This window comes from Seriola dumerili, unplaced genomic scaffold (assembly GCF_002260705.1).
Source record: "Seriola dumerili isolate Sdu_G_001 unplaced genomic scaffold, Sdu_1.0 BDQW01000398.1, whole genome shotgun sequence".
In the NCBI taxonomy this organism is placed as follows: Eukaryota; Metazoa; Chordata; class Actinopteri; order Carangiformes; family Carangidae; genus Seriola; species Seriola dumerili.
Genome location: NW_019174653.1, coordinates 747,285 through 770,606, shown reverse-complemented (window position 1 = coordinate 770,606; position 23,322 = coordinate 747,285). Strand labels below are relative to the sequence as shown.

Genomic DNA, 23,322 nt, shown 5'->3' with positions numbered 1-23,322 from the left:
GATAATCAATTCATTCTGATGTTTTTACTTTTCTGACTGACAGGAAACTCAGTCATCTCTGATCAGTTATTTTATCTGAGCTGTAACTAATCAGTATTTTTATGAATTAACCTGTTGATTATTGTCTCAGTGCAAAGATTTTCCATTTAGAAAATAATCATCAGAATAGTTCCAGATTCATCTACTAATTGATTATATATTGTCTCCGCTCTGATCAATACATCAATGGCTACAGAGAAGCTACAGTTCATAGAGGAAACAATCAGTTCATTAATCAATCAACGAAATATTATTTTAAGTTTAAGTCTTTATTTCTTCTAGAGCTGCAACAATTTTTCAATAACTAATTAATGATTGATCAATATCATTCTCTGATCAGTAAACTGATATTTATAACAAAATAATCAGCAGGTTAATCAATGTCAGAACAGCTGATCACCTTCATTAACCTGCTGATGAGTGAGTTTTAATTTCACGTTCTGTCTAGAACCCAGAGTCAGAAACATGAGAACGTTCTCACCAGAGAACCAGACTCCAGAAGTTTCAGAACTGAACAGTTCAGATGAAACAGGTTCAGTTCCAGTTCTTTCAGAACCAGTTTCATCTACTCTATGGTTTAAACGCTCAGATCCGTCAGGAACTCCTCATCCTCAAAGCTGAACTCCTCTTCGGTCTCAAACAGGGAGGAACCAGGACGCAGGGGGTGGGGCCTGATGACATCACAGGACAAAGAGGTGGCTCTATCCATTGGCTGATTCTGCCCACTGATAGAAGGTTCCTTCCCCTCCTGCACCTGACAGTCAGAACTGAGGAACCAAGTCCACTTGGAGACTGGAGCAGTACTCAGGCTAGGAGGATTCATTCTCTTCTTACTGGGATGTTTGGTATGGGTCAGACTGGACTCGTTCAGACTAGGAAGACTAGTGTGGGTCAGACTGGGAGGTCTGGTGTGGTTCAGACTAGGAAGACTAGTGTGGGTCAGACTGGGAGGTCTGGTGTGGTTCAGACTAGGAAGACTAGTGTGGGTCAGACTGGGAGGTCTGGTGTGGTTCAGACTAGGAAGACTAGTGTGGGTCAGACTGGGAGGTCTGGTGTCGGTCATGCTGGTGGTTGTGGCTGAGGGTCTGGAGCAGCTGGACTGAAGAGAGAAGAAGAAGGAGGAGGTTTAATTCTTAATAGTCCAAGGTTCCTGTTCTGTAGGTTCTGCGGTTCCTCAGGGAAACATTCTGGGTCCTCTGACCTTCTTATTATAAACAACACAACACTGGTTCTCCAGGTTTTCATCAGTCCAGAGTCCACAAGGTTCAGACTGGGACAGTCCAAATACCAGAGGACTTGAGCGGTTTAATTTGACTTTGATTCGTACAAAGTAAATAAATCTGTAAATGTAAACATTTGAAGTAAAAACTGGTTTTATGGAGCAGATGGTTCTGACTAATTAGATCAATTTAAGTTCTGTTCGCATCAAACATGATACACATCAGTCCAGAATCCTCTATAGAATCGAGTGTGTTGATTCATGGTGTTGGTTCTGTGTCATTACAAACTGGTTCCTAAGTGAATTTAATGATGACAACGGCTTTAACTCACCTGTACCTGACTGTATTCACCTGTACCTGACTGTACCCGCCTGTATTCAGCAGGGGGAAACTGTAAGTGATGTGTCCCTAACTGTACAGGTAGTGTTAGTTTTTACAGTGATGTCAGTACATTACCTGTACAGTTGTGGTTCTCTTCCTCTTCCTGTCGGAACACAGAGGGTTAAAGGTCAGAGGTAATTTTTTAATGTACAGGCCACAGCGCCCCCTCACCTGGTTATCAATCAGTTTTTGATCAGTTATCTATCAGAATTGCTCTGTCTCTACAGGTATGTGGGTGGGGCCTTTAACAACATACTCTCTCTGAAGTCCCACCTGTCAGTCATGTTGTTGCCATGGAGCTGTTGTCTGTCCATCAAAATATTGTCCTCCTCCGGCTCCCCCTCTTCATTCGCCTCCTCTGGTTCATCCAGGTACTTGCACCAACGGCTCACCTGAGTCTGTCTCACCTGCAGACAGTCAGAGCAGAGAGTGTGAGTGTGTGTGTGTGTGTGTGTGTGTGTGTGTGTGTGTGTGTGTGTGTGTGTCTTCTCACCTGGTTGTCTCGCTCCTCCTCAGGTTCTTCCTCTCCATCTGCCTCCACCTGTTCCCTGTTAGCAAACATCAGTCAGACATAGGTGAGACTGATGCTGCTCAAAGAAACTGCAGTGTATTGTGTGACAGATTAGTTACCATAGCGACCAAGTGTTCTGCTCCTGCTTCTCAATCATGGCTCCTCTCATGGCATTCAGTTTCTGAACATGACGTCTGCAGTCGGCCCCAGTGCCCCGCCCAAACTCCTGTCAATTGGTAAATCAATCAGGCTGACAGGTGACACACATGGCTCATCAGTCACATCTGTCCAGGTGAGACTACATGATAGCACCTGCCCTACTTGTTTTAATTCTCTGATCGATCAGATCAAACTGACAGTTTGAGTGACGAGAGTACAGAGCCCAAGACCAGGTCTCTGACTCGGGTCTGTAGACCAGACAGAGCTGATTCACACCTGTTCCCAGCTAGATGACCCCTGAACTGGACTCTCAGGTGACTAATGTGTAGCGACAGTCACATTGACTGAATCTCTTTGGGATTTTAAAGACAAAACAATTAATGACCAAAATATTGATTAATAATCAATAATAATGATCTTTACTCTGTGGACCTCTGTGTTCACGATTTCCTGTGTTTCAACAATAAAGTTATTTTCTGACCTTGAGCAGCGACTGTTTATCTCCACACACTTTACAGCTCCACCTGTTCACCTTCTTCACCTGTCAGACACAAAACAACACAGGGGGAAAGTATCTCTGCAGTCATGCCTTCAGAATAAAACCAGAATCAGACAAAAACGTCACCCAATATTTCTAAGTACTTTTAATTTGATGACACCCTGTTGGTTTTTATTTTGAAGAAATATCTGGTCTTTAATAAAAACACAACAACACTGTGCTCTGCGGCGATAGAACTGAACAAGACAAATGTGGGAAACAATAATATCAAGGAATTCTGTGTTAGCCTGTTAGCTTAGCATTCTGCTCCGCAGCATTTGTGTGTGTGTAATGTGTTACCTGTTGAACCTGAAAACTCTCACACGAGAAACACCTGACCACGTGAAACTCCTGGACCATGACGAAAAGGTTTGAAACGGATCTAGCCCTGGTTCTGGTCCACACGGTTCTGGTCTTCAGAGTCCCACTCCGGCTGTTTCTTGTTTTTTCCCGGGTGTATTTGAAGCGAGATTGCACGTCACACCCTACGTCAAAGCGGCAGCAGTGTGCGTATTACGTCAGAGCGCTCCCTGCAGGCCGGAGGATCCGATTTTGTGACCAGAAGACCAGGAATAGATGTATATACTGTTGACTATTAATAAAAAAGAACATAATATAAAATAGTATAATATAATATAGTAAATTTGACAGATTTCTGTTTTTTTAATAATTCAATTTACATGTGAAATGAGCAGAAACTCATTTAATTCTTATAATTTTAAAAACATGACACCATAGAAGAAAAAAGTGTTTTCCTGTAGTATTTATTAGAACAGAATACAGATCAATAACTGATCAATATGACAGATTTAAAAGCAGGTTGGTGAATATATACAGAGAAGAATAAAAGCACAGAAACATCCTCTGACATCAAGTCAAGTAAAGAAGTCAGACTGGTCAAGAAGTAAACAGGAGTGATGTCATCACACAGGCAGATAAACAAACAAGGCTTTAGTGACGTCAAAATAAGAGTCTACAGGTGTGAACTCACCTGGTGAAGCATACATTTTTTCATTAATACGACCTTGTGGTTTTATCAATATACAGTTAATATAAGTGAACTGTACAGAAACTAAAACATTTAAACATGAAACAAGTTTATTTTATTTCCTCTAAATAAAGTTTCGACTTCCCCATTTATCTAATTGCATTTTATTTTCTTAAAATCAATCTATCAGTTCAGTTCTGCCTGTTTCCAACAGAAACCAACTTCTTTAGACCAGGTTCCGAGATAAACCTGGTGCACCAACTGAATTCATTCAGTCGGATCTGAGGTTCACTGTCAGATCATTTAATAATAAGATGTTAGGACTCCATGACACAGACACATGATCACATGATCATCACATGCTCATCACATGGTCACATGGTCACACGATCACATGGTCACATGATCGCATGACCTCAAAGATTCAGAATTTCAAATTGTGAAAAAACATTTGTTCAACAAAACAAAATCACCTTTTTGGACTTTGGGGCTTCTGTAGTTGTGTTAGTGTCATGTTGACCTGTTTACCTGTTGACCTGTTTACCTGCCCATCAGTTAGTTTGTTAGTTTTCAGCTGACTGGTTGATCCTGCGGAGACTTTAAACAGGTCTCACCTGCACACACAAGATCTATAAATCAATACCAAATCAATACCAGATCAATAGAGAGAGCATTTAATAACAACTATCTGGAAACAGTGCAAAAACTTAGGGGACGATTTCAGGGTCAGTGTGACATGAAGAATAAAACCTGGATCTGGACCATGGTCTGGTCCTGGAATGGGGTTTAGTCCAAAGTTAGCCTGAATGAAAAGGGTCAGTGACATCACAGAGTAGTGACATCACACCATAATAATCAGACTGATGACATGTTTCCTCTCTGTGTCTCTAAGGACATACCGGCCAATCAGAGAGTGTCTGCTGCTGAAAAGAGTGTGAGATGATCAGGAACGCTCAAATCGGGAGGTGACATCATCATAAACCACTTGATCGATCAGCTGATTTGAAATCAAGGATCTGCTCTCAAGGAGCTTCCCTGCTGAAATAAATACAGGTAAAGGTGAGTTAGATGGAAAGTTAAAAGTGAGTTAGGTGGACAGGTAAAGGTGAGTTAGGTAGACAGGTAAAGGTTGGTCAGGTGGACAGGTACAGTTGAGTCATACTGAGTGCTGGGTGAGTTCGTGGTCGGAGGCGGAGCTTATCTGACGCTCCACCGCTCTCTGGGCCTTACAGGCGGCCATCTTGTTCTGGATGTCCACCTTCCTCTCAAAGTAGTCGACAAGCGGCGGCTCCGTCAGCAGCGACGCCAGTACCTGCTCGAAGGTGATTGACCAATCAACATCCAGGGTGCTGCCCCGCCTCTGCTCACCGCCAATCAGCACAGTGTCGTCGGCAATGTCCTCGCACTGCAGCGAACTGGAGCTCACCACCGAGTACGACGACACCGATGTGTCATCTTTGGTTTCCTCGTCAGATGTCTGCAGAGCTGCCGGCTCCAGCTGGGCGTCCGCCAGAGCCCGGCACACCTGAGACTCATCTGACCCCCCCTCACAAGGCCCCTCCTCCCTCTGAGGGTTTAAGGCCGCGGTCTGGGTGGGGGGCAGGGCCTGCAAGGCAGCAGTGTCAGTCTTCTTAGTCCCGTTGTTGAACTTCTTGCCGACCTCTCCGATGCGCAGCAGCAGACTTGCCACAGTGGCAATGGAGTGATAGAGCTCCTGCTCCAGAGGCTCCTCACTGAACATGTTGTACAGAGTCTTACACAACTCGATGAACTGCTCCTGCAACCACAACCACAGGTTAACTCTGCCACTCCCACACCTGAGCCCACACCTGGCCGGGTCCTCACCTGGTTCATCCGGGGCAGGTCTTTGATGGTCTCTCTCTTGGGCTCCTTCTCTTTGGCCCACATTCTCAGGTAGTACCTGTAGTCCTTCACCTTCTCCTCTGCAATAACAGCAGGTCAGAGGTCAGAGGTCACTTGTCACAGGTCAGGAGCCATGTTTCTATAAAGTGACTAAAAGCTGCTGATGTCAGAGAGTCCAGGGTGTATGTACAGTATTCAACCAAAATTCACTTCGGATCACAATCTGTTTTACTGGACAAGATTCCTGTGGACCTGATCCACAGAGGACCTGCATCTCAGACTCTGTTTATGTCCTGCTCACTCCTCCATGAACAGTCACAGAGTGAAGGTTAGAGACAGGTACATCACCTGTACACCCTGTCAACAAGGGTGGGGCATTTACCTTTCTTCTCCTCACTGTCTCCTCCTCCATCCTTCCCCTCCTCACCTGTTCACAGAGAAGAATCATCATCAAGACTGTGACAGTAACTAAAACACTGAGGTTGTTAAAATCTGAGTTAAACTAGTTAAGCTAGTTAACCCTGATAACAGACATCAGGTTAAAATAATTTCCATTTCCTGCTTTGATCTGCAGCCTCGAACACTGCAGCAAATTGCACCTCTGGCCACGCCCCTATCAATGATGTCATAGCACAGTGATACCTGTGTTGTGACATCACTGGCTGTGAACAGGGTTAGTTTAGAGTGCACTCCTGCTTACGAGCCGGTACTCTGATATGAGGGTCGCTCATGTAAAGAATCCTTTCAGACCCTCTGGCCATCTGTACCCTGAGCGCCACAGGATCCTCTACGCATGGTGATGCTGTAGTCCCAGAGAATTAATTAGTCAGTGGGTGGAGCTTTTAAAAATGTTAATCTGTTATCTCTAACAGAACCTGCTCCAGAGCAGTTACCATGGTGATGTACCCCGGTTACAATTGAACCACCAACGTAAACCCTGAAGTTACGTCGATAACCTCAGATCCTGCTTCATAGTACAGACCTCTGAGCTACAAAAGACAAACCTGATGTCACTTCCTGCTGCCCCAAAATGTCCAGATCAGACAAGAAGGAAGATTCTGGAGGGAAACACACGAAGAAGAGGAAGAGGAAGAGGAAGCAGTTTGAGAGGAAACACTCAGATCTGTTAATGAAAAGATTTTTCAGGCAAATCAAAAAAAGTAATAACAGTAGTAGCAGTAGTACTACCTGTAGTAGTAGTAGTAACAGTAGTAGTAGTAGTAGTAGTAGTAGTAGTAGTATCAGCAATAGTATCAGTAATAGTAGTTGTAGTAGTAATAGTACTAGTAGTAGTAGTAGTAGTGGTATCAGTAGCAGTAGTAGTATCAGTAGTAGTAGTTTTAGTTGTAGTAGCAGTAGTAGTATCAGTAGTAGCAGTTGTATGGAAAGCTGTTTGAGCATTTATTCGATATCCTTGATATCAAACGTAAGTTTCCTCTACTAGTTCGGTCTTTGGCAGCACTAGTTGGACATTTTGTCGAACTAGTTGGCCATTTTGCCGTACTAGTCGAACAAAAACTCGAACTAGTTATGCTTTTTCAGCAACAAGTGACACTTTTGGCCGACTAGTTCGGATAAAAGCCGTACTAGTTGCGCCAAAGTCCCAACTAGTACGCTTTTTTGCGCACTAGTTGACTACTAGACCAACTAGTAAACCAACCAGTAAAGCTCAAAGCCTTACTAGTTAACTAGTGCGCTGCAAAACCGCCAACATGTTAACTAGTCGAGCGCAAATTCGCCTTACTAGTTGACTAGTAAAGCTCAAAATGTTTACTAGTAGTACTAGTAGGAGCCAAAATGTCCACTAGTACTACTAGTAAGAGCCAAAATGTCCACTAGTTGCACTAGTAGGGCGTTTTTGGCCTTACTAGTACTACTAGTAAGAGGCAAAATGTTTACTAGTAGTACTAGTAAGAGCCAAAATGCTTACTAGTTACACTAGTTGCACAAAATGCTAATAATGAGGCATGAACTGAGGTTTCCAATTGGCACTCCAGTTCAAAATAAAGAAAACCAACCAATCAGGACTCAGAATTTCCTCATTATCCCACCTGTTTCACGTGCATGCAGTCAACTAGTACTACTAGTTGCCGTATTCCCGTACTACTAGTACTACTAGTGCAGCTCAAAATGTTTACTAGTACTACTAGTGGACATTTTGCCTCTTACTAGTAGTACTAGTAAGAGCCAAAATGTCCACTAGTAGTACTAGTAGGAGCCAAAATGTCCACTAGTTGCACTAGTAGTGAGTTATTGACCTTACTAGTAGTACTAGTAAGCGCCAAAAAGTTTAACTAGTTAACTAGTAACACAGATTTTTGCCTTACTAGTTAACTAGTAGAAGACTTTGAGCGAACATGTAGGAAATTTTTCGTACATGTTGACACTTTCCTTTAACTAGTTGAGCCTCGCACTGCACTAGTAAGCAACTGCGCGCAACTAGTACGACTTTTGTTTAACATGTTGGGCTTTTTGTCAAACTAGTTGAGGTTTTCGGCGCACTAGTCGACGTTTTCATCATACTAGTTCAACAAAATTGCATACTAGTCAACACAAGTGCGCAACTAGTACTACTAATGACGTTCTAAAATTTCACTAGTTAACATGTATGACAGTTGCAACGCTTTACTAGTTGCGCTCGACTAGTTAACATGTCGGCAGTTTTGCAGCGCACTAGTTAACTAGTAAGACTTTGAGCTTTACTAGTTGGGTCCAGTAGTCAACTAGTCCGCAAAAAAGCGTACTAGTTGGGACTTTGGCGCTACTAGTACGGCGCTCGGCTCAACTAGTACGGCTTTTATCCGAACTAGTCGGCCAAAAGTGTCACTAGTTGCTGAAAAAGCATAACTAGTTCGAGTTTTTGTTCGACTAGTACGGCAAAATGGCCAACTAGTTCGACAAAATGTCCAACTAGTGCTGCCAAAGACCGAACTAGTAGAGGAAACTTACGTTTGATATCAAGGATATCGAATAAATGCTCAAACGGCTTTCCATATAGCGGTAGTAGTAGTAGTAGTCATTTACTGTGTTTTTCAGTTGTCACCTTGTGGTTCGTCGTCAGTGAAGAAGTGCGTCGCCTCCAGAGCAGATTCTGCCTCTTCAGGACACAGAGCTGAAAACAAAGCAAAACAAAACCAATAGAATAAACAAACAACCACAATACATAAACACAAGAGGAAGTTATTAAGAACAAATCCACTGTTCATTAAATTAAATACAATTTTTGTATCTTTTTTTTCAGAGAGAAAGAAACAAATCGCTTTAACCCTGAGATTCTAAAACGTTGGTTCTGGGTCCTACATGGGGTCTGTTATGGTCCGATATGCAGACAGGGTCACAGCAGAAGAACAACTGCACACCACTTGTGAATTTAACTGAGGGAAGCTGGTGAATTGATGAGTTTGATGATCAGGAGACTCAGTGAGTTCTTTGGGGGGTGTCACTGGTCAAGACCACCATGTTTGATCCTGATCCCTCAATAGTCACATGTCCAGGTGAGTTGTGTGGGTGTTACCTGGTGGGAGGTGGAGCTTGTACAACAGCTTGAGTTTCTCCGTCATGTCGCCATGATACATCCCACCTGCCGACAAACAACACACATCATCCATTCATCTGTTATCTGTCGTCATCCATTCATTATACACCCATGAGTGTGTGTATCGATGTGTCCCCTGGATCTGGATCTGAACTCACTGAGTCCAGTGATGAACTCTTTGAAGTTGACCAGTCCATCCTGGTTCTGGTCCAGGAGTCTGAAGAGGCGGGCTGACAGAGTGGGGGTGTGGCCTCCACAGATCCAGGGGGCGAGGGTGGTGAAGAGCTGGGTGAACTGGGCCGGGTCAATGCGGTACTGCTCCAGGTACGGCAGACTGGGGTCGTGTCGCTCAGCTGCAGAGCTGCTGGAGCCCCAGTAACAGCTGGTCATGTGTTTGGACTGAAGGGGTCCAAAACAAAAACAGAGTGGGGTCAACCACAACTCAAACCAGCTGTCAGAAACATCTCGAGGACCAAACTGAGAATGAGATTCACCACAAACAGGACAGACCGATCACACCCCCCAACCGCCCAAATAACAACAGGTCCTTCAGTTTTCAGTTTCAGTCAGTGTGAGCCTCGGGCCACATACAGGCTGCTCTAACCTGACACAACTCAGGGCTGAACGACACCTCCAGCATGTGCTGCCAAAAAACAAAGATGACACTAAAACTACATCCTGCAGAACTTGTTGTTTTTATTTAGACTCCGTGGTTCCAGGTGTAAACAGCTTTGTGTGTTTGTTCTGACCTTAAAGAGACAGTAGAGCTCCTCCAGCTCCTCGATACTGAAGGCCGACTCCGTCATCATTGCCCTCACCTGCACACACACACGCGCACACACGCAGACCTGTAAACACTCCATCTGTATTAGCATGTCAGCATTAGCCTGCAGCATGCTAACATCACCCACCACGCTCCTCTTGGCTGTGTCCTCCAGTGATTGGATGACCTTTAACCTCTGTTTGAACCTCATCTGCTCAATGACATCAGAGCGCAGGCTACCGAACTTCTGCTCAGAGAAGAAGAAAATGGGATTAGCTCAAAAACACTTGCAGGAATTAGACAGACACCGTGCAGGAACAGGAATTAGACTAGAGACAGAGTCGCTGGACTGTTTATTCATCCAGATCTTTATCACTGTGTGTAATGTACATCAGAGAGGTGTCTCACCTGCAGGGGGCGCCACACAATGATAATCAACTGACACTGAATGAGTGTGATAACATCATGATGTGTCATCGTTCTGCTCTGACCTCATAGGACGACTTGATGAGGTCAAAGATGTCGATCTCAGGTGGAGGGTCGTCTCCACTCGTCAACAGGGCATGCAGGTGAGGGATGGGCGGAGCCACGGTCTGTTTATTCACAACATTATCCAGGTACCTACACACACATGCACACACACAGTAGTATATAGTTATCACTGCAACCTTCCCAGTCTGACTCCAGTCTGACTCCTACTACCTGCCCAGGATGGTCATAGCTTCTCCCTCGTCGCTGCAGGACAACAGGGCGTCCATGTTGTCATGGAGAACAGCCAGTGCCACCTGCAGGTAGACAGGAAGTAGTTTAGTTACAGGTGGCAGAGGTCAGTGGAGGGATGTACACTGACACACCTGACACACCTGGACAGACAGGTATTAGTACCACTAACACACCACTGTATACTGAGTCAGCTAAACACTGTTTCTCTTCTCACCAGTCAACAGTCAGTAACCAGTAAATAACCAGTCAGAACCGGGGCCAGTACCTGGAAGATGACCTTGATGCCCTCGTAGAAGAAGCAGTCGACCAATAGGACGGCGCTGTCGAACGGCATCACCGACAGGAAGAGGGTTAGGAACCAAGAGAGGCTGATGGTGGAGATGACTCCCAGCTCCTGCATGTGTTCATACAGCAGGGGGAGGAAGGCCCGGGTCAGATCCTCAAATACCCCCTGATCCACCAGAGCTCCTGCAAGAACATAGACCACATCAGACAAGAGTCCAGCACTCAACCCTGACAGGAGGTTAGAGGTCAAAGCTCAGGCTGTTGACTGTGTTACTGACCAACGACTCTGGTGTTGTAGTAGTCAGGCAGCATCCGCTCACACAGCGCCACCAGCAGCCAGAAGGCTTCTTCCTCCGTACAGTAGAGCAGCAGGACGGAGGTGACGATGTTCATGGCCTGAGGGGAGGAGACAGTTATTTAAAAAACTGAATTAACTTAACCTAACTAACAACAGGTAGGCTGCTAGCCACGCCCACTGCTTTTTTGTTTTTAAATACCCATCAACTTTTTAAATCTTAAATTGAATGTTGAATTGTGTTGTTTTTTTATTATCTTGTATGTCTTGTCTTTCTTTTAATTTCCCTTCTGGCGAGTTTGAAATACAGTTTGAATTGAATTGAATTGAATTAAATATAAAAGTTTTTCTTTACATTACCTGGCAGTATCCGATGCCCGGGTTGCGGTGGGCATAGGCAGTGAGGACGCGGCGCAGTGCAGCGATGCCTGTCTCATTCTGAAAGGCTCTGTGTTCAGGCATCGAGCGATGGAGGTCACGCTCAATCTCCTCTGTAGCCAATGAGCACAGTCCCATGGCCTGTTCCACCAGGTCGCCATAGTAACCAGGGTGGGTTGACATCTCGTTCTGCGCTCCTGGATGGACAGGTGAATAAAGTTCAGTTTAACTGTGGGACCAGAGAACAGCAGCCACAGATCTCCTCTCAAGTTTGTGAATGAGTGAATGAGTGAATGAATGAATGAGTGAATGAATGCATGAGTGAATGAATGCATGAGTGAATGAATGCGTGAGTGAATGAATGCATGAGTGAATGAATGCGTGAGTGAGTGAGTGAGTGAGTGAGTGAGTGAGTGAGTGAATGAACACTAACCAGAGAACAGCAGCCACAGCTCTCCTCTCAGGCGCTCTGGAATCCCATTGAGGACCAGTTCTCTGGTTCTGGAGGTCCGGTACATGCAGACACCTCGACCAAACTCTGAGAAATGGATGTTCCATGCCTCTTCCTTCATTTTCTCCTTCATCTGCAGAAGAAGAAGAAGGTGAGGAAGGTGTGAAGGAGAGGCTTAGGGAGGAGGTGGAGATTTACTTCTACAATGTGAAACAGGAACTTAAAATGCTGCACTTACACTTACACATCGACATATCAGTTTGGATCAATGACCGGTCAAACCCCCTGGTGAGGTGTACATTTAGGGTTAGGGTTAGCCCTGTACCGTTAGGTACCTTCGTATCTAACAGTACTCCTCTGTATCTAACATTACTCCTCTGTACCTAATGGTCAGTGCTGGGAAGGTTACTTTGGAAATGTAATTAAGTTACAGATTATCAATTGCCCTGTTAAAATGTAATAAGTAATGTAACTATTTTAATTTCTTCATTAAAGTAATGAGCATATTACATTTGATTACAGTTTGTTTACTTCTCAGTACCATTAGTTTAGCCTGTTGGTGCCCAGTAGAAAAGTCACACCCTAATGAGCTCTCCAACTTAATATTTAATGAAGACACACTGCTGAATTAAGTTATTTAAGTCAGTGAGTGTTATTAGATCTCAAACCAATCACCTGTCTGACCTGTGTTGTCTGCAGATATGCAATCGTGGTAATCCTCAGTATTTAGTAGAGCTGGAACTAACAGTACTGGTAGACATGAGTATCTAACAGTATCAATACTGACTTCTTTTTTTTTTTTTTTAAGTTTTCTTTTTGAGATATTCAGATAGTGAAGTGAGAGAGAGAGAGAGACAGAGGGGATGACATGCAGCAAAGGGCCACAAGTCGGACTCGAACCCTTGACTACTGCGGATGGGACTAAGCCCACGTGGTAAGCGCTCCACCAGGTGAGCCACCAAGGTGCCCCCACTCTGTGACTTCTAACAGTACAAGTACTCTGTGTCCAATCCAGTATCTAAAGGTGTTGGGACTTGAACTCACGGCTTTGGGTCCCAGGTCCTCTGGAGCGTCTCGGTGGTAGAGCTGCAGCAGACCCTGGCTGGCCGTGGGCAGCCCGGGGTGGTAATGACGACCCCTGTGGACGGACTCAGATCCTGTAGACGAGGAAGAGGGGGCGCTGGAGGACGCCTGAAGACACATAAAAAAGTCTGAATAAAATTGGAAGTTCATTGCTGTGAGGATTCTTCTCTCTAATCATAACCCTCAGACAATGTCTGGAATCAGCCGACGTTCAGCAGCTGAGCTGGACTCATCACTGTGACATATGAGCAACAGCTGAAAACAGTTACACCACTCATCCACACGGTGGTAGTATAACTCAAGACTTCAGACAGTAAATAACTTCCAATCTGTCTGATGTATTTTATCTAATTGCTGACATAGCAGATCTGACTGTCTAGATGAGTGACATACCGAGTGACCAATCAGAGACAGCGGGCTGGTATCCCCCCACGAGCTGTCAGGCGTTCGCTGTAGGAAGTCGGAGATGCGTTGGACCAGGAAGTCTCTGTCTTTGAGGTTGGCAAACAGGAAGTTCATTTTGTTCTTGGTACTGATGGAGACGGGACATGGCAGGACACTACTGCTGTCCGCCTTCTCCACGATGGTCACCTGAGCAGCAGAGGATTATCGGTAAAAGTCTGGTCTGATCTTGTTTATATGTACAACTAGAGTTTTAAAAGGGTTTAAGAGGTTTCAGTTCTTAAGAGGATCATAAACATGAACACTAAATAAAATGTTTGAAGTAATGACCTAAATGTTTCTAGTGATTCAATCATTTCACTGGATCTTTGCTCATATGAATATATCATGAATTTAAAGGCTGATGTTCTGCCCTCACTGTTCAACCTGTTCAGCACAGCTAAGCAGACAGATGACCTTGACAAGAGACAAGTGTTTCGTCTCCTTCAAAATGATGACCAGAGGAAAACTGGAAGAAAGATGAATTTCAGGCACTCGGCTGTGGTGTACCACATATGAATATTACATTTCTATATAACATAATTATGACATATTTGAATATATTACAAAATGTATACAAAGGACAATTTTTAAATGTATGCAGCCCATACAAACATTGGGTATAAGGAGAAGTGCTGTGTGATAAATATTATGTCTGAGCAATTCACATGGACAGAATATAGCTGCCTATTTATAGTAATCACTATGTAAGAAGCAACAAGATTATGCAAATTCTAAAGCTCGATAGAGCCACCAAGCAGCTATGCTACTAGCATAAAACATCAAAATAGTCTCAGATAATGCCTTAAAGACATGTTAATGATTGCAAATACCTAATACACAGTAAGAATGGATGCAGATTCAGTCCCAACAAATCTGACCATTTAATCCCTGCCAGCAGAGCTGATGATAAAAACTACAACATTTAATGAGAACAGATATCCAGACATGCATCAACAAGTAACCTGACTTTTAAAACACATATCCAAGAAAAGTTGAATGTCTGTGAAGATTCTCAGTCATCCAGGTCATGGTATACAAGAAAGGTTGAATGGAGGGCAGCTGGACTTTCACCTCTCATCAAAGAGGCTTCTTCAGTCCTGACTAACTGGTGAGGAGACAGCCTCTTGGATCAAAGGTGAAACGTCTTCAAGTATCTACAACCAAGTTCAGCTGCCCTCCATTCACTTTTCTTGTACCATGACCTGGATGACTCACATTCAAAAGGCATAAGAGACATGAGGGGGCTGTATTCTAGATTCTCACTGCATTTGGAAGGAACAACCTGATACACACATTTATGATGACTCCATCTATAGTGTAAGCATCCACTGACTCTATTTGCTGAAAACTCTCCACTGCCCCAGGCTCCCTGAACTACCCACTGTACACTCTGCACTTGATTTAGTTTCTTTAAAAGCTGCCTAAACAATTAAGTCACATATGACTGATATGAAGTTAGTGATATATTTGTTGATCTTCCTTCAGAGTTGTATTTAACTCACGTGTTGGTCACTTGTTTACCTCTCTGAGTGGTATGATGAGCTGACACAGGTCTTCTTCTCTGCTGTTAAAACAGATGTAGTTGTTGGAGATGAACAGCTGTCCGACCACGTGCATCTTAGCAAATGGCGTCCACAGCGTGCAGTCCGTGTGTCCGTCCAGACGCTCGTCCTGCATCAGCCGAAACATCATGCGGTACCGCTCGTTCTTTGCGCGGGCATCCAGATCCCTGCAGCAATGACACAGACCAGAAACAGCTGATCAGGTCCAAAACCAAATGTTAGTCTGATGGTTCAAGCTGCATTATGAACATCATCACTGCTGATAGAAAACGGATATCAGTTTGTCTGTGTGTATTTACTAATATTTATCATCTATCTGGAAACCTGTGCCTGCTGAATATGGTGCTGTTTATTTATATGTCCACCTCAGTCTAATCATGTGGACCCTGTGAGCTTGATATCAGGTGCATGGTTACTGAGCAGAGTGAGACCTCTTGAGTGCAGAGACGTTTTTGAGTGTCTTGCAGGGTTTGGGCAGCGAGCGGTCGGCGGCGAATGCCTCATTATCAAGCAGCTGACGCATGGCGATGTTAGCGAGCTGCTCCATCAGCTTGAAGGTGTCGTTGATGTTGAGGAACATGGAGAAGAAATGTTCAGTGTTCCGAGTGCTGACACGAATGCTCTCTGGAAACACCAGGGTGGCGTTCTTCTCCAGCTGAGTCACCTCTGTCCACTGCACCACCAGAGTCACTGAGGGTGTGGGGGGATGTGGGATTAAACTCATAAAATATATGAATGTAAAATAAAACATGAATGAGTGGCATACAGAAAAAAACAGAACTATCCCATGGTAACTACAGAAGTACCCCCTAGTAAAAACAGAAGTACCCCCTAGTAAAAACAGAAGTACCACCTAGTAAAAAACAGAAGTACCCCCTAGTAAAAACAGAAGTACCCCCTGGTGAAAACAGAAGTAAGTTCTGGCCTGTAGTTGGCCGGTCATACCCTCCTTGCCCAGAAGGAAGGAGTAGAAGCACAGGTGGTTGACGGACAGGTAAAGCCAGCCCTGCCGCGGGACTCTTCCCTTCCAGTAGCTACAGGAGTAATAATTCACCAGCTTCTCCTCATCAGGCATCCCAAACAGCCTCCTCATCTTCAGCTCCGCCTCCCGAAACTTCCCACAGTCCTCTTCCTGCTCCTCCCCTTTCTTCAGCCGGTTCTCCTCTGTGATGATGCCCTGCAAGAAGTGACATCACTTACTGACAGGTACACACAGGTAGAGAAACAGTCTGAGGAGAACACACAGGAAGTAACATACAGAGATCTTCCCTTTGACGAAGGTGGTGACATCTTCATCGTTGTCGAAGATGGAGATGGTCTGCAGCAGGTTGGACTCCAGCCAGTCCCAGTGCTCTGTGATCTCCTTCCTGGATGAGCCTGGAGGACACAGCTGAGGGTCAACAAACATTCAGCCAATCCCGCTACTCCCAGTACAGTCCAGTGCAGCAGAGTCCAGTCCAGTAGAATTTAGACTGGTCCAGTACAGTTCAACACAGTGCAGTACAGCAGAGTCCAGTCAAGTACAGTCAAGGTCACTCACCACAAGCAATGTTCCAGTAGATCTGAGAGTCTGCGGTCTGTAGCAGGATCCTATAAGGAGCCACTCTGGCACTCGAGTCCAGAACCACATCCAGTGTCCCAACCAGGAGACCTGCACACAGAGAGCGGGTACACAGGTAACCAGGAGACCTGCTCACAGGTTACTGGTTTACTGAGTCTAACGTGTCTGACTGTATCAGGGATGTGATGGACTCTGGACACACCTTTAACTGAGCCTTCAGGTGAGGGGTCTACATAAACACAGACGATGAAGATGTTGCCTGAATTTAAAGACTGAGTGATTTATCTAAACTACAGTCTGAAAAAATAAACACACATAAACTGATGTTGCTTAGAGACAGTGTGGGTCGCAGCTGACTTCCTGTCAGCTGACATTACTAACTAATTCATAACAAGTGGTTTGTTGATGTTTGAGTCTGATGAATCATCATGATCCAGGTTCAACATCATCATCATTATAACACTGAATATAATGAATTGTTTCCACACTGAGCTGAATCTGATGTTAATGTATCAAACCACTGTTACTGTAGCAGCCAGTGTTTGTTTGTTTGTTTGTTTGTTTGTGTTGATGTAAACAGAAATATAAGCAGCTGACTGTGGAGCATGATGAATCATTACAGAGCTTCAACACTAATAAAACTGAATGAGGGTAAAAGGTCACAGGCCAGAACCAGGTCTACTCTCCAGACTCTGGTTCAGGTCTGCGTGGATCAGGAGTGAACCAGAGGTGGTACCGGAGACTGAACCAGGAGCAGCAATAAAATCTAATAAAAGAGAACAATGTGAACTGTGTGTGTTGTGTTCAGGGTCAGTTTGCAGAGTCTGAAAATTCAATAATATATAAAGATAAAATGACGGTATGACTTTATACTGCTCAGTAAATCAGTGGTGGAGAGTGACCAAGTACATTTACTGTTAGTACTGAAGCACAGTTGTACTTGTGTACTTATACTGCAGTACATGATGTCATCCGTGATGAGTTCATGGACTGTGGGACCTTTCTGCTGCACTTTATATTTCTGCATTATGGCTGGATTGTAACTCAGGTTATGATAATGTTCGCAGAGGTCCGTCTCCATGACAACTGAATAGACTCCACCCACTGATGAAGACCCAGTGATAATTGCTGAAAGCTCAGGAAAGCGTGTCAGTGGACCTTGAGTCCGGGGGTGAGGGGTAATCCAGCCATTACACTGACTGATGTGGACTGTAGTAGACTGTACGCCCCCCCCCCCAGGCCCTGCTCTCCTCTGATGAGTCCACCATAATGAACTACAGCGAATCATTCAGATCCGGACCGGTCCTCAGACACTGTACTCACCGGAGAGGCCACCGCCGCGGCCGTGCCCCCTCCTCCTCTGCAGGATGAAGAACGGGTTGGCCCGCTCAGAGACCCACAGAGCTCCGGCCAGCAGCACCTCCTCCGGCTGGATCCACATCTCACCCTCCGCCGGGTTCACTCCGGGAGTCACCGCCCCTCACCACAAAACAACGGGAGATGTCGTCCTCCCCCCGCCGGGAGACACCGGGACAAAGCAGCGGCTCCGTCAGATTCAGACAAACACGGAGCTGATGTTGTTTTCACCCGTCAGATGACTGCACATCACTTCCGGGTCTTAAGACTCAGGACACGCCCTCTGCGTCATGACGCAAACAGACCGGAAAAAAAAACATTTCGGTTTTTTTATTTTCGTCTTTATTCACAACAGTGAGGAAAAAATAAAGTACTAGTACTGAAATGTAAAAGTACTCCAGTCACAGTACACAAATATCCTCAGTATCATAGTAGAAGTACTTCCTGTAGCTAAAGAATCAGAGTAAAAGTACTTCATGCAGCTAAGTATCACAGTAAAAATAATTCAGCCAATATCCTGCTTCAAGTCTTTTAATGTCTTAAAGTCACTTTTATCGTTCAGCTTTGTCTTCACTGATATTAGTTGTAATTATTGAAATGATTTAATCTTATATCTTCAGTTCTGGTGTTTATTGTAAATGTTGTTTTATTGTAAGTTTTGTTTTTATTGTAAAGCACTCTGTAACTTTGTTTCTGTACAAATAAAATGTATTATTATTTGTATGGACACTCACATGTATGTACTGTGTATTCATCACAGCTGACACTGCAGCTGTTTTCATAGTTGATTCATGTGTTCATCAGTCAGACTCTTTCACTACTTCATGTTATATATAAGAAAATCATCAGATTAATCAATAATCATTAAACTCACTTTGTATAATTACACAAGTAAAAAGTATTTACTGAACTTTACGTGACACACACACTTGTAGTCTAGAAAATTATCTGGATCAAAGTTACTGGGTTCCTCTCTGGTTCATAATCCACCTGGTTCTCTGCTGATCCGTTCAGTGGATCCTGCTGACACACACAGATTCAACACACACACACACAAGTGTGTAATTCAACACACACACACACAAGTGTGTGTGTGTGTGTTGAATCTGTTTCAGGTGATAAATACACTGAGTCTGTGTTAAAGGCAATAATGACAGTTTAATTACATTAATTACATTTAATGACACTTTGACATTTAATGCTGAGGCAGTAAAGAGACTGAACTGAAAGCATTACACACATCCTCTATCACTTCACCATCATCTTCATCTCTGTCAGTACTATGTGACACAGAGACAGACTCCATCAGGCTCCATCAGGACGTCTTCAGGTCACTTCAGAGATAATATTGATCAGGTTATAGATTGTATAATGCAGTTAATATCTGATTATTACACGCTGAGTAGTTCAGAAGCTGTTTAATACACTTTAAAGGAGCAGTCCGTCACTCCAGGAAAACCTCTGCTGGAAGACCAGACACGTCAGTAGCTGCTTGACCAAAACCTGAAGTCCTGGACTCAGACCGGATCCACCTACAGACCTCAGAGCCAGCAGGAAGAGGACTCAATGGAAGTCTGGATCATTTATCGACATGTTGTCAGAGAAGCTTCTCAATATTTCACCTCTTGGTCAAATTGTTCGCAGTCATGGAATTAATTTCCATTGTTACGCTGATGATACTCAGCTGTATGTGCCTATAGAGGCTTATGATTCCTCCCAGATTATGAATTTAGAGGTCTGCTTGTCTGCTGTGAAAAGCTGGATGTCTCATAATTTTTTGCTACTAAATTCAGACAAAACTGAGATGCTATTCATTGGCCCAACCCGTCATAGACACATAGTCACTTTTGATTCTTCCCTTCCCTTTGATCAGCACATTAAAGATATAGATAACATAGCTAGGATTCGGTCTCTTCTTTCTAAGACTGATGCTGAAATTTTAATTCTTTTGCTTCATCTAGACTTGATTACTGTAACGTTTTGTTTTCTGGCCTGCCACGTGCTCGTATTAAAAGTCTTCAAATGGTTCAGAATGCTGCTGCTAGAATTGTTGCCAACCCAGAAAATTTTACAATATTACACCGATTTTAGCCTCCCTTCATTGGCTTACTGTCCATATCAGATCAGACTTTAAGGTGCTTTTGATGGCATATAAGGGACTTGCTCCTTCATTCCTGTCTGAGCTGCTTAAACCTTATACTCCATCTCGTGCTCTCCATTCCCAGAATTTAGGGCTCCTGTGTGTTCCCAGAGTTAAAAAGATGTCTGCTGGGGGGCACTAGTGAACCAGCAATGGAGTAGGATGTGTCAAGTCGAGCTCCTGCCTAGCTTCTTTAAAATTATTTTTTCAGGGCACACTTTCTGCAAATTTATCATTAACCTTTAACATACGCAAGAGTCAGTGGAGCTGTTTTCACGTTGTTTCAATGGTGACTAAGCTCCATAAAAACAAATAAAACGGTCCCTCAAGTACTAGGCCTGACACCTCTGCGACACAAGTTTCTACAGAGCACGGTGTCCAATCACTCTCCCCACGGCCAGAGTCAGGGATGGATGCCGACAACCTGAGAGTGGACATCTCGGTGGCTGTCAGGGCCGAGCTAAAGAATGCACTCCCAGAAGATTTTAACTTCCTGAAAAGTGAACTGAAAGAGGTAAAGTGCAAAGTTGTAAACAACACAGCAGCTATTCATACTGAAATCGATATTATGAAGGCCACCATAAGCAACATGGAGGAAAGCCTGTCAACATGGTTGAGTGAGGTCGAGGTGCTACAGACAACAGTGGCTGAACTTAAGACAGAGGTGGCCACTTTGAGGGAGAAAAATGAGGATGTTTAAAGTAGGATGCGGAGATGCAATATTCGTATCATGGGCATTGCAGAGGAACCTAGTTCGTGCTCTACCATGGCGGTCTCTAAACTACTGAAGGAAACATTGCATATGGAGAAGGAAATCCTGATTGACCGCTCACGCTGAGGCCTCATACCATGAAAGGCAAGTGGAAAACCTCGGGCTATCATCGCTACTACACCGAGCCTGGGAACAATGCCCGCTCCGCTATAAGGGTGAACCGATAGCCATCTCTCCAGACTACACCGCAAGTGTGGCCAAAGCTCAAGCTGCATTCAATGATGTCAGGGACCTACTCCGAGGCCGACTGGATGTCTGATACGGCATAATATTCCCAGCCCGACTCTGCGTCTCTTACAATGGGGACAAGAAGGAGTTCCTGGATCCAGAGAAGGCAATGGCTTACATTAAGAACACTATTCCAGCAGCTGAGGCTGCAAAGTAATGTAAATTCTCAGACTCATTCTGATCCTGAAGCCTACTATCTTCTTCCCCTGAATGGATGCCACTATTTTGAAGGTTTGAGAGGCAATTCTATTCAAGGGACTCACTCACTTGCTGACTGTCTTTGTATAACATTTGAGAGTGGATTGTTTTGTTTTTTTCTTCTTCTCTTCATAGGGTAGGTGCATATCTGCATTAGCAATGCTAGTTCTCATCCTCGTGTATGCACTCTCTTAACGAAGTGATTTGTCGGACTGTTTTAGTTTGGAGTGATTTAGATGGTTTCAGGTGGGTATGATTCTAGATGTGCCATGACACTCTTTCTATCAAAATGCCATGTGCCTTGAATCTCAAGATATGGGCACATTATTTATTATTTCTTAATCTATACATGTGGGTTTTTGTCTTTATTTCTCATTTTTATTATTATCATTATAATAATAATGATAATAATAATAATCGTTATTATTAATACTGCTAATTACAATAATGATGATAATAATAATAATTATAATTATAATAATTATTATTATTATTATTTACTTATCTATTTTTTTCTTCCTTTTTAAAAAATCTTTTGTCTCCCTTCGTTCATCTCCCCACATGGCTCCACTGATACTATTGAATGTTGTTATGGCCTGATGCCCTTATTTCCTATGGGAGGCTGGGCAGGAGCAGGTCACCCTGGACACTAAGCAGTTCCCCATTACCATCACTCAATGTGTGGTTTTGCTTTCAAAGTGGTTTGTAGCCACCATGTTCATTTATGTAGCAGGGGTTGGGGACTCACCAGAACTACATTTTTAGTTTGTTTCGTTCGCTATTTACATTGTCTTTCATGCTTTAATATCCGCTGGCTTAAAATTTTGGGATGGCCCCTTGACTATGGCATTATGCATTCCTGGTGTGGTCCCTGGTCATTGCTCATGAAAACTCAGTGTCTTACTTCTGTCAGACGATGCATTTGTTCATTTTATTAAATCTGAAATACATTTTTTTCAACCATGATCAGACCCCGGGAATGTTGTCCACAATGATACTTTAGGGGGCAGGTTATCTCTTACTGCACAATGCGAATGATATACTTAAACAGCATCTGACACTTAAAACAGAGTTCGATCTCCTTTTGACACGCCAAGCAGAAAACTTTATCTTGAAGTCTAGACATGGCTCCTATGAATATGGAGAAAAGGCTGGGAAAATTTTAGCTCACCAACTAAGTCAGAGGACAGCTGATCAGTACATACCTGAAATTAGTGGGGGACAAGGTTTAAGACACACTGATCTCTTGAAAATAAATTCTTGCTTTCGTCATTACTCCTGCCTCTACACTTCAGAGCCACCTGAAGATGAATCTGCCTTGGATAAGTTTTTTCACAATGTTAACATCCCCAAAAAATATCTGCACCTAGGTGCTGAGTTAGATGGCAATGTTTCAATTGAGGAAATCTTAGAGGTGATTAGAAGCATGCAGAGCAACAAATCACCTGGGCCTGACGGCTATCTGTCTGAGTTTTATAAGACATTCTGAGAAATACTTGCCCCCCTTTGTCTCTGTCTTTATGTCAGGATATGCATATTAAAGGAATTGACCAAGAAGACCTGGAGTATAAGGCCTTGCTATACGCAGATAATTTGCTGTTATACCTTTCGGACCATTTGTCTAGTCTTGCTCGGCTATTAGACATGTTAAAGGAATTTTGCAAAATATCAGGTTATAAGATAAACTTTCAAAAAAGTGAGTTGATGCCAATTAATACATAAGCCAAAAATCTTTCCTTCAGTTCAACCCTTTTAAAATTAACACGAAAAAGTTCAGATATCTGGATCACACATAAAGACCTTTATAAAACTAATTTTCTGTCCCCGATAAGTGGTCTGAAGCAGGACA

At 43.7% G+C, this 23,322-nt stretch overlaps 2 protein-coding genes across 4 annotated transcripts; both read right to left on the bottom strand.

Annotated features, from left to right (window-relative positions):
- Window positions 1-249: 249 nt before the first annotated feature.
- Window positions 250-3,295, bottom strand: mrnip (MRN complex interacting protein). Its single transcript, XM_022761345.1, has 7 exons — window positions 3,149-3,295; window positions 2,792-2,851; window positions 2,271-2,377; window positions 2,134-2,188; window positions 1,914-2,047; window positions 1,716-1,743; window positions 250-1,138 (listed from the first exon to the last, which is right to left on the bottom strand). The coding sequence occupies exons 1-7, from the start codon at window positions 3,206-3,208 to the stop codon at window positions 617-619; spliced, it is 966 nt and encodes a 321-aa protein (XP_022617066.1). The 5' UTR covers window positions 3,209-3,295; the 3' UTR covers window positions 250-616.
- A 311-nt stretch (window positions 3,296-3,606) lies between these two features.
- tbc1d9b (TBC1 domain family member 9B) lies at window positions 3,607-18,465 on the bottom strand. Of its 3 annotated transcripts, XM_022761318.1 has the most exons (23): window positions 18,103-18,465; window positions 16,759-16,869; window positions 16,477-16,595; window positions 16,164-16,395; window positions 15,650-15,908; window positions 15,178-15,385; window positions 13,606-13,803; window positions 13,174-13,320; window positions 12,112-12,262; window positions 11,661-11,875; window positions 11,284-11,401; window positions 10,986-11,188; window positions 10,700-10,782; window positions 10,489-10,618; window positions 10,146-10,244; window positions 9,984-10,052; window positions 9,393-9,633; window positions 9,214-9,279; window positions 8,743-8,811; window positions 6,704-6,757; window positions 6,082-6,126; window positions 5,682-5,779; window positions 3,607-5,613 (listed from the first exon to the last, which is right to left on the bottom strand). In XM_022761318.1, the coding sequence occupies exons 1-23, from the start codon at window positions 18,218-18,220 to the stop codon at window positions 4,993-4,995; spliced, it is 3,654 nt and encodes a 1,217-aa protein (XP_022617039.1). In that variant the 5' UTR covers window positions 18,221-18,465; the 3' UTR covers window positions 3,607-4,992. The 3 variants fall into 3 exon arrangements, with proteins under 3 accessions (XP_022617039.1, XP_022617040.1, XP_022617041.1); XM_022761319.1 differs by lacking the exon at window positions 6,704-6,757 and having other exon boundaries at window positions 18,103-18,220; XM_022761320.1 differs by lacking the exons at window positions 6,082-6,126; window positions 6,704-6,757 and having other exon boundaries at window positions 18,103-18,220.
- Window positions 18,466-23,322: the final 4,857 nt, after the last annotated feature.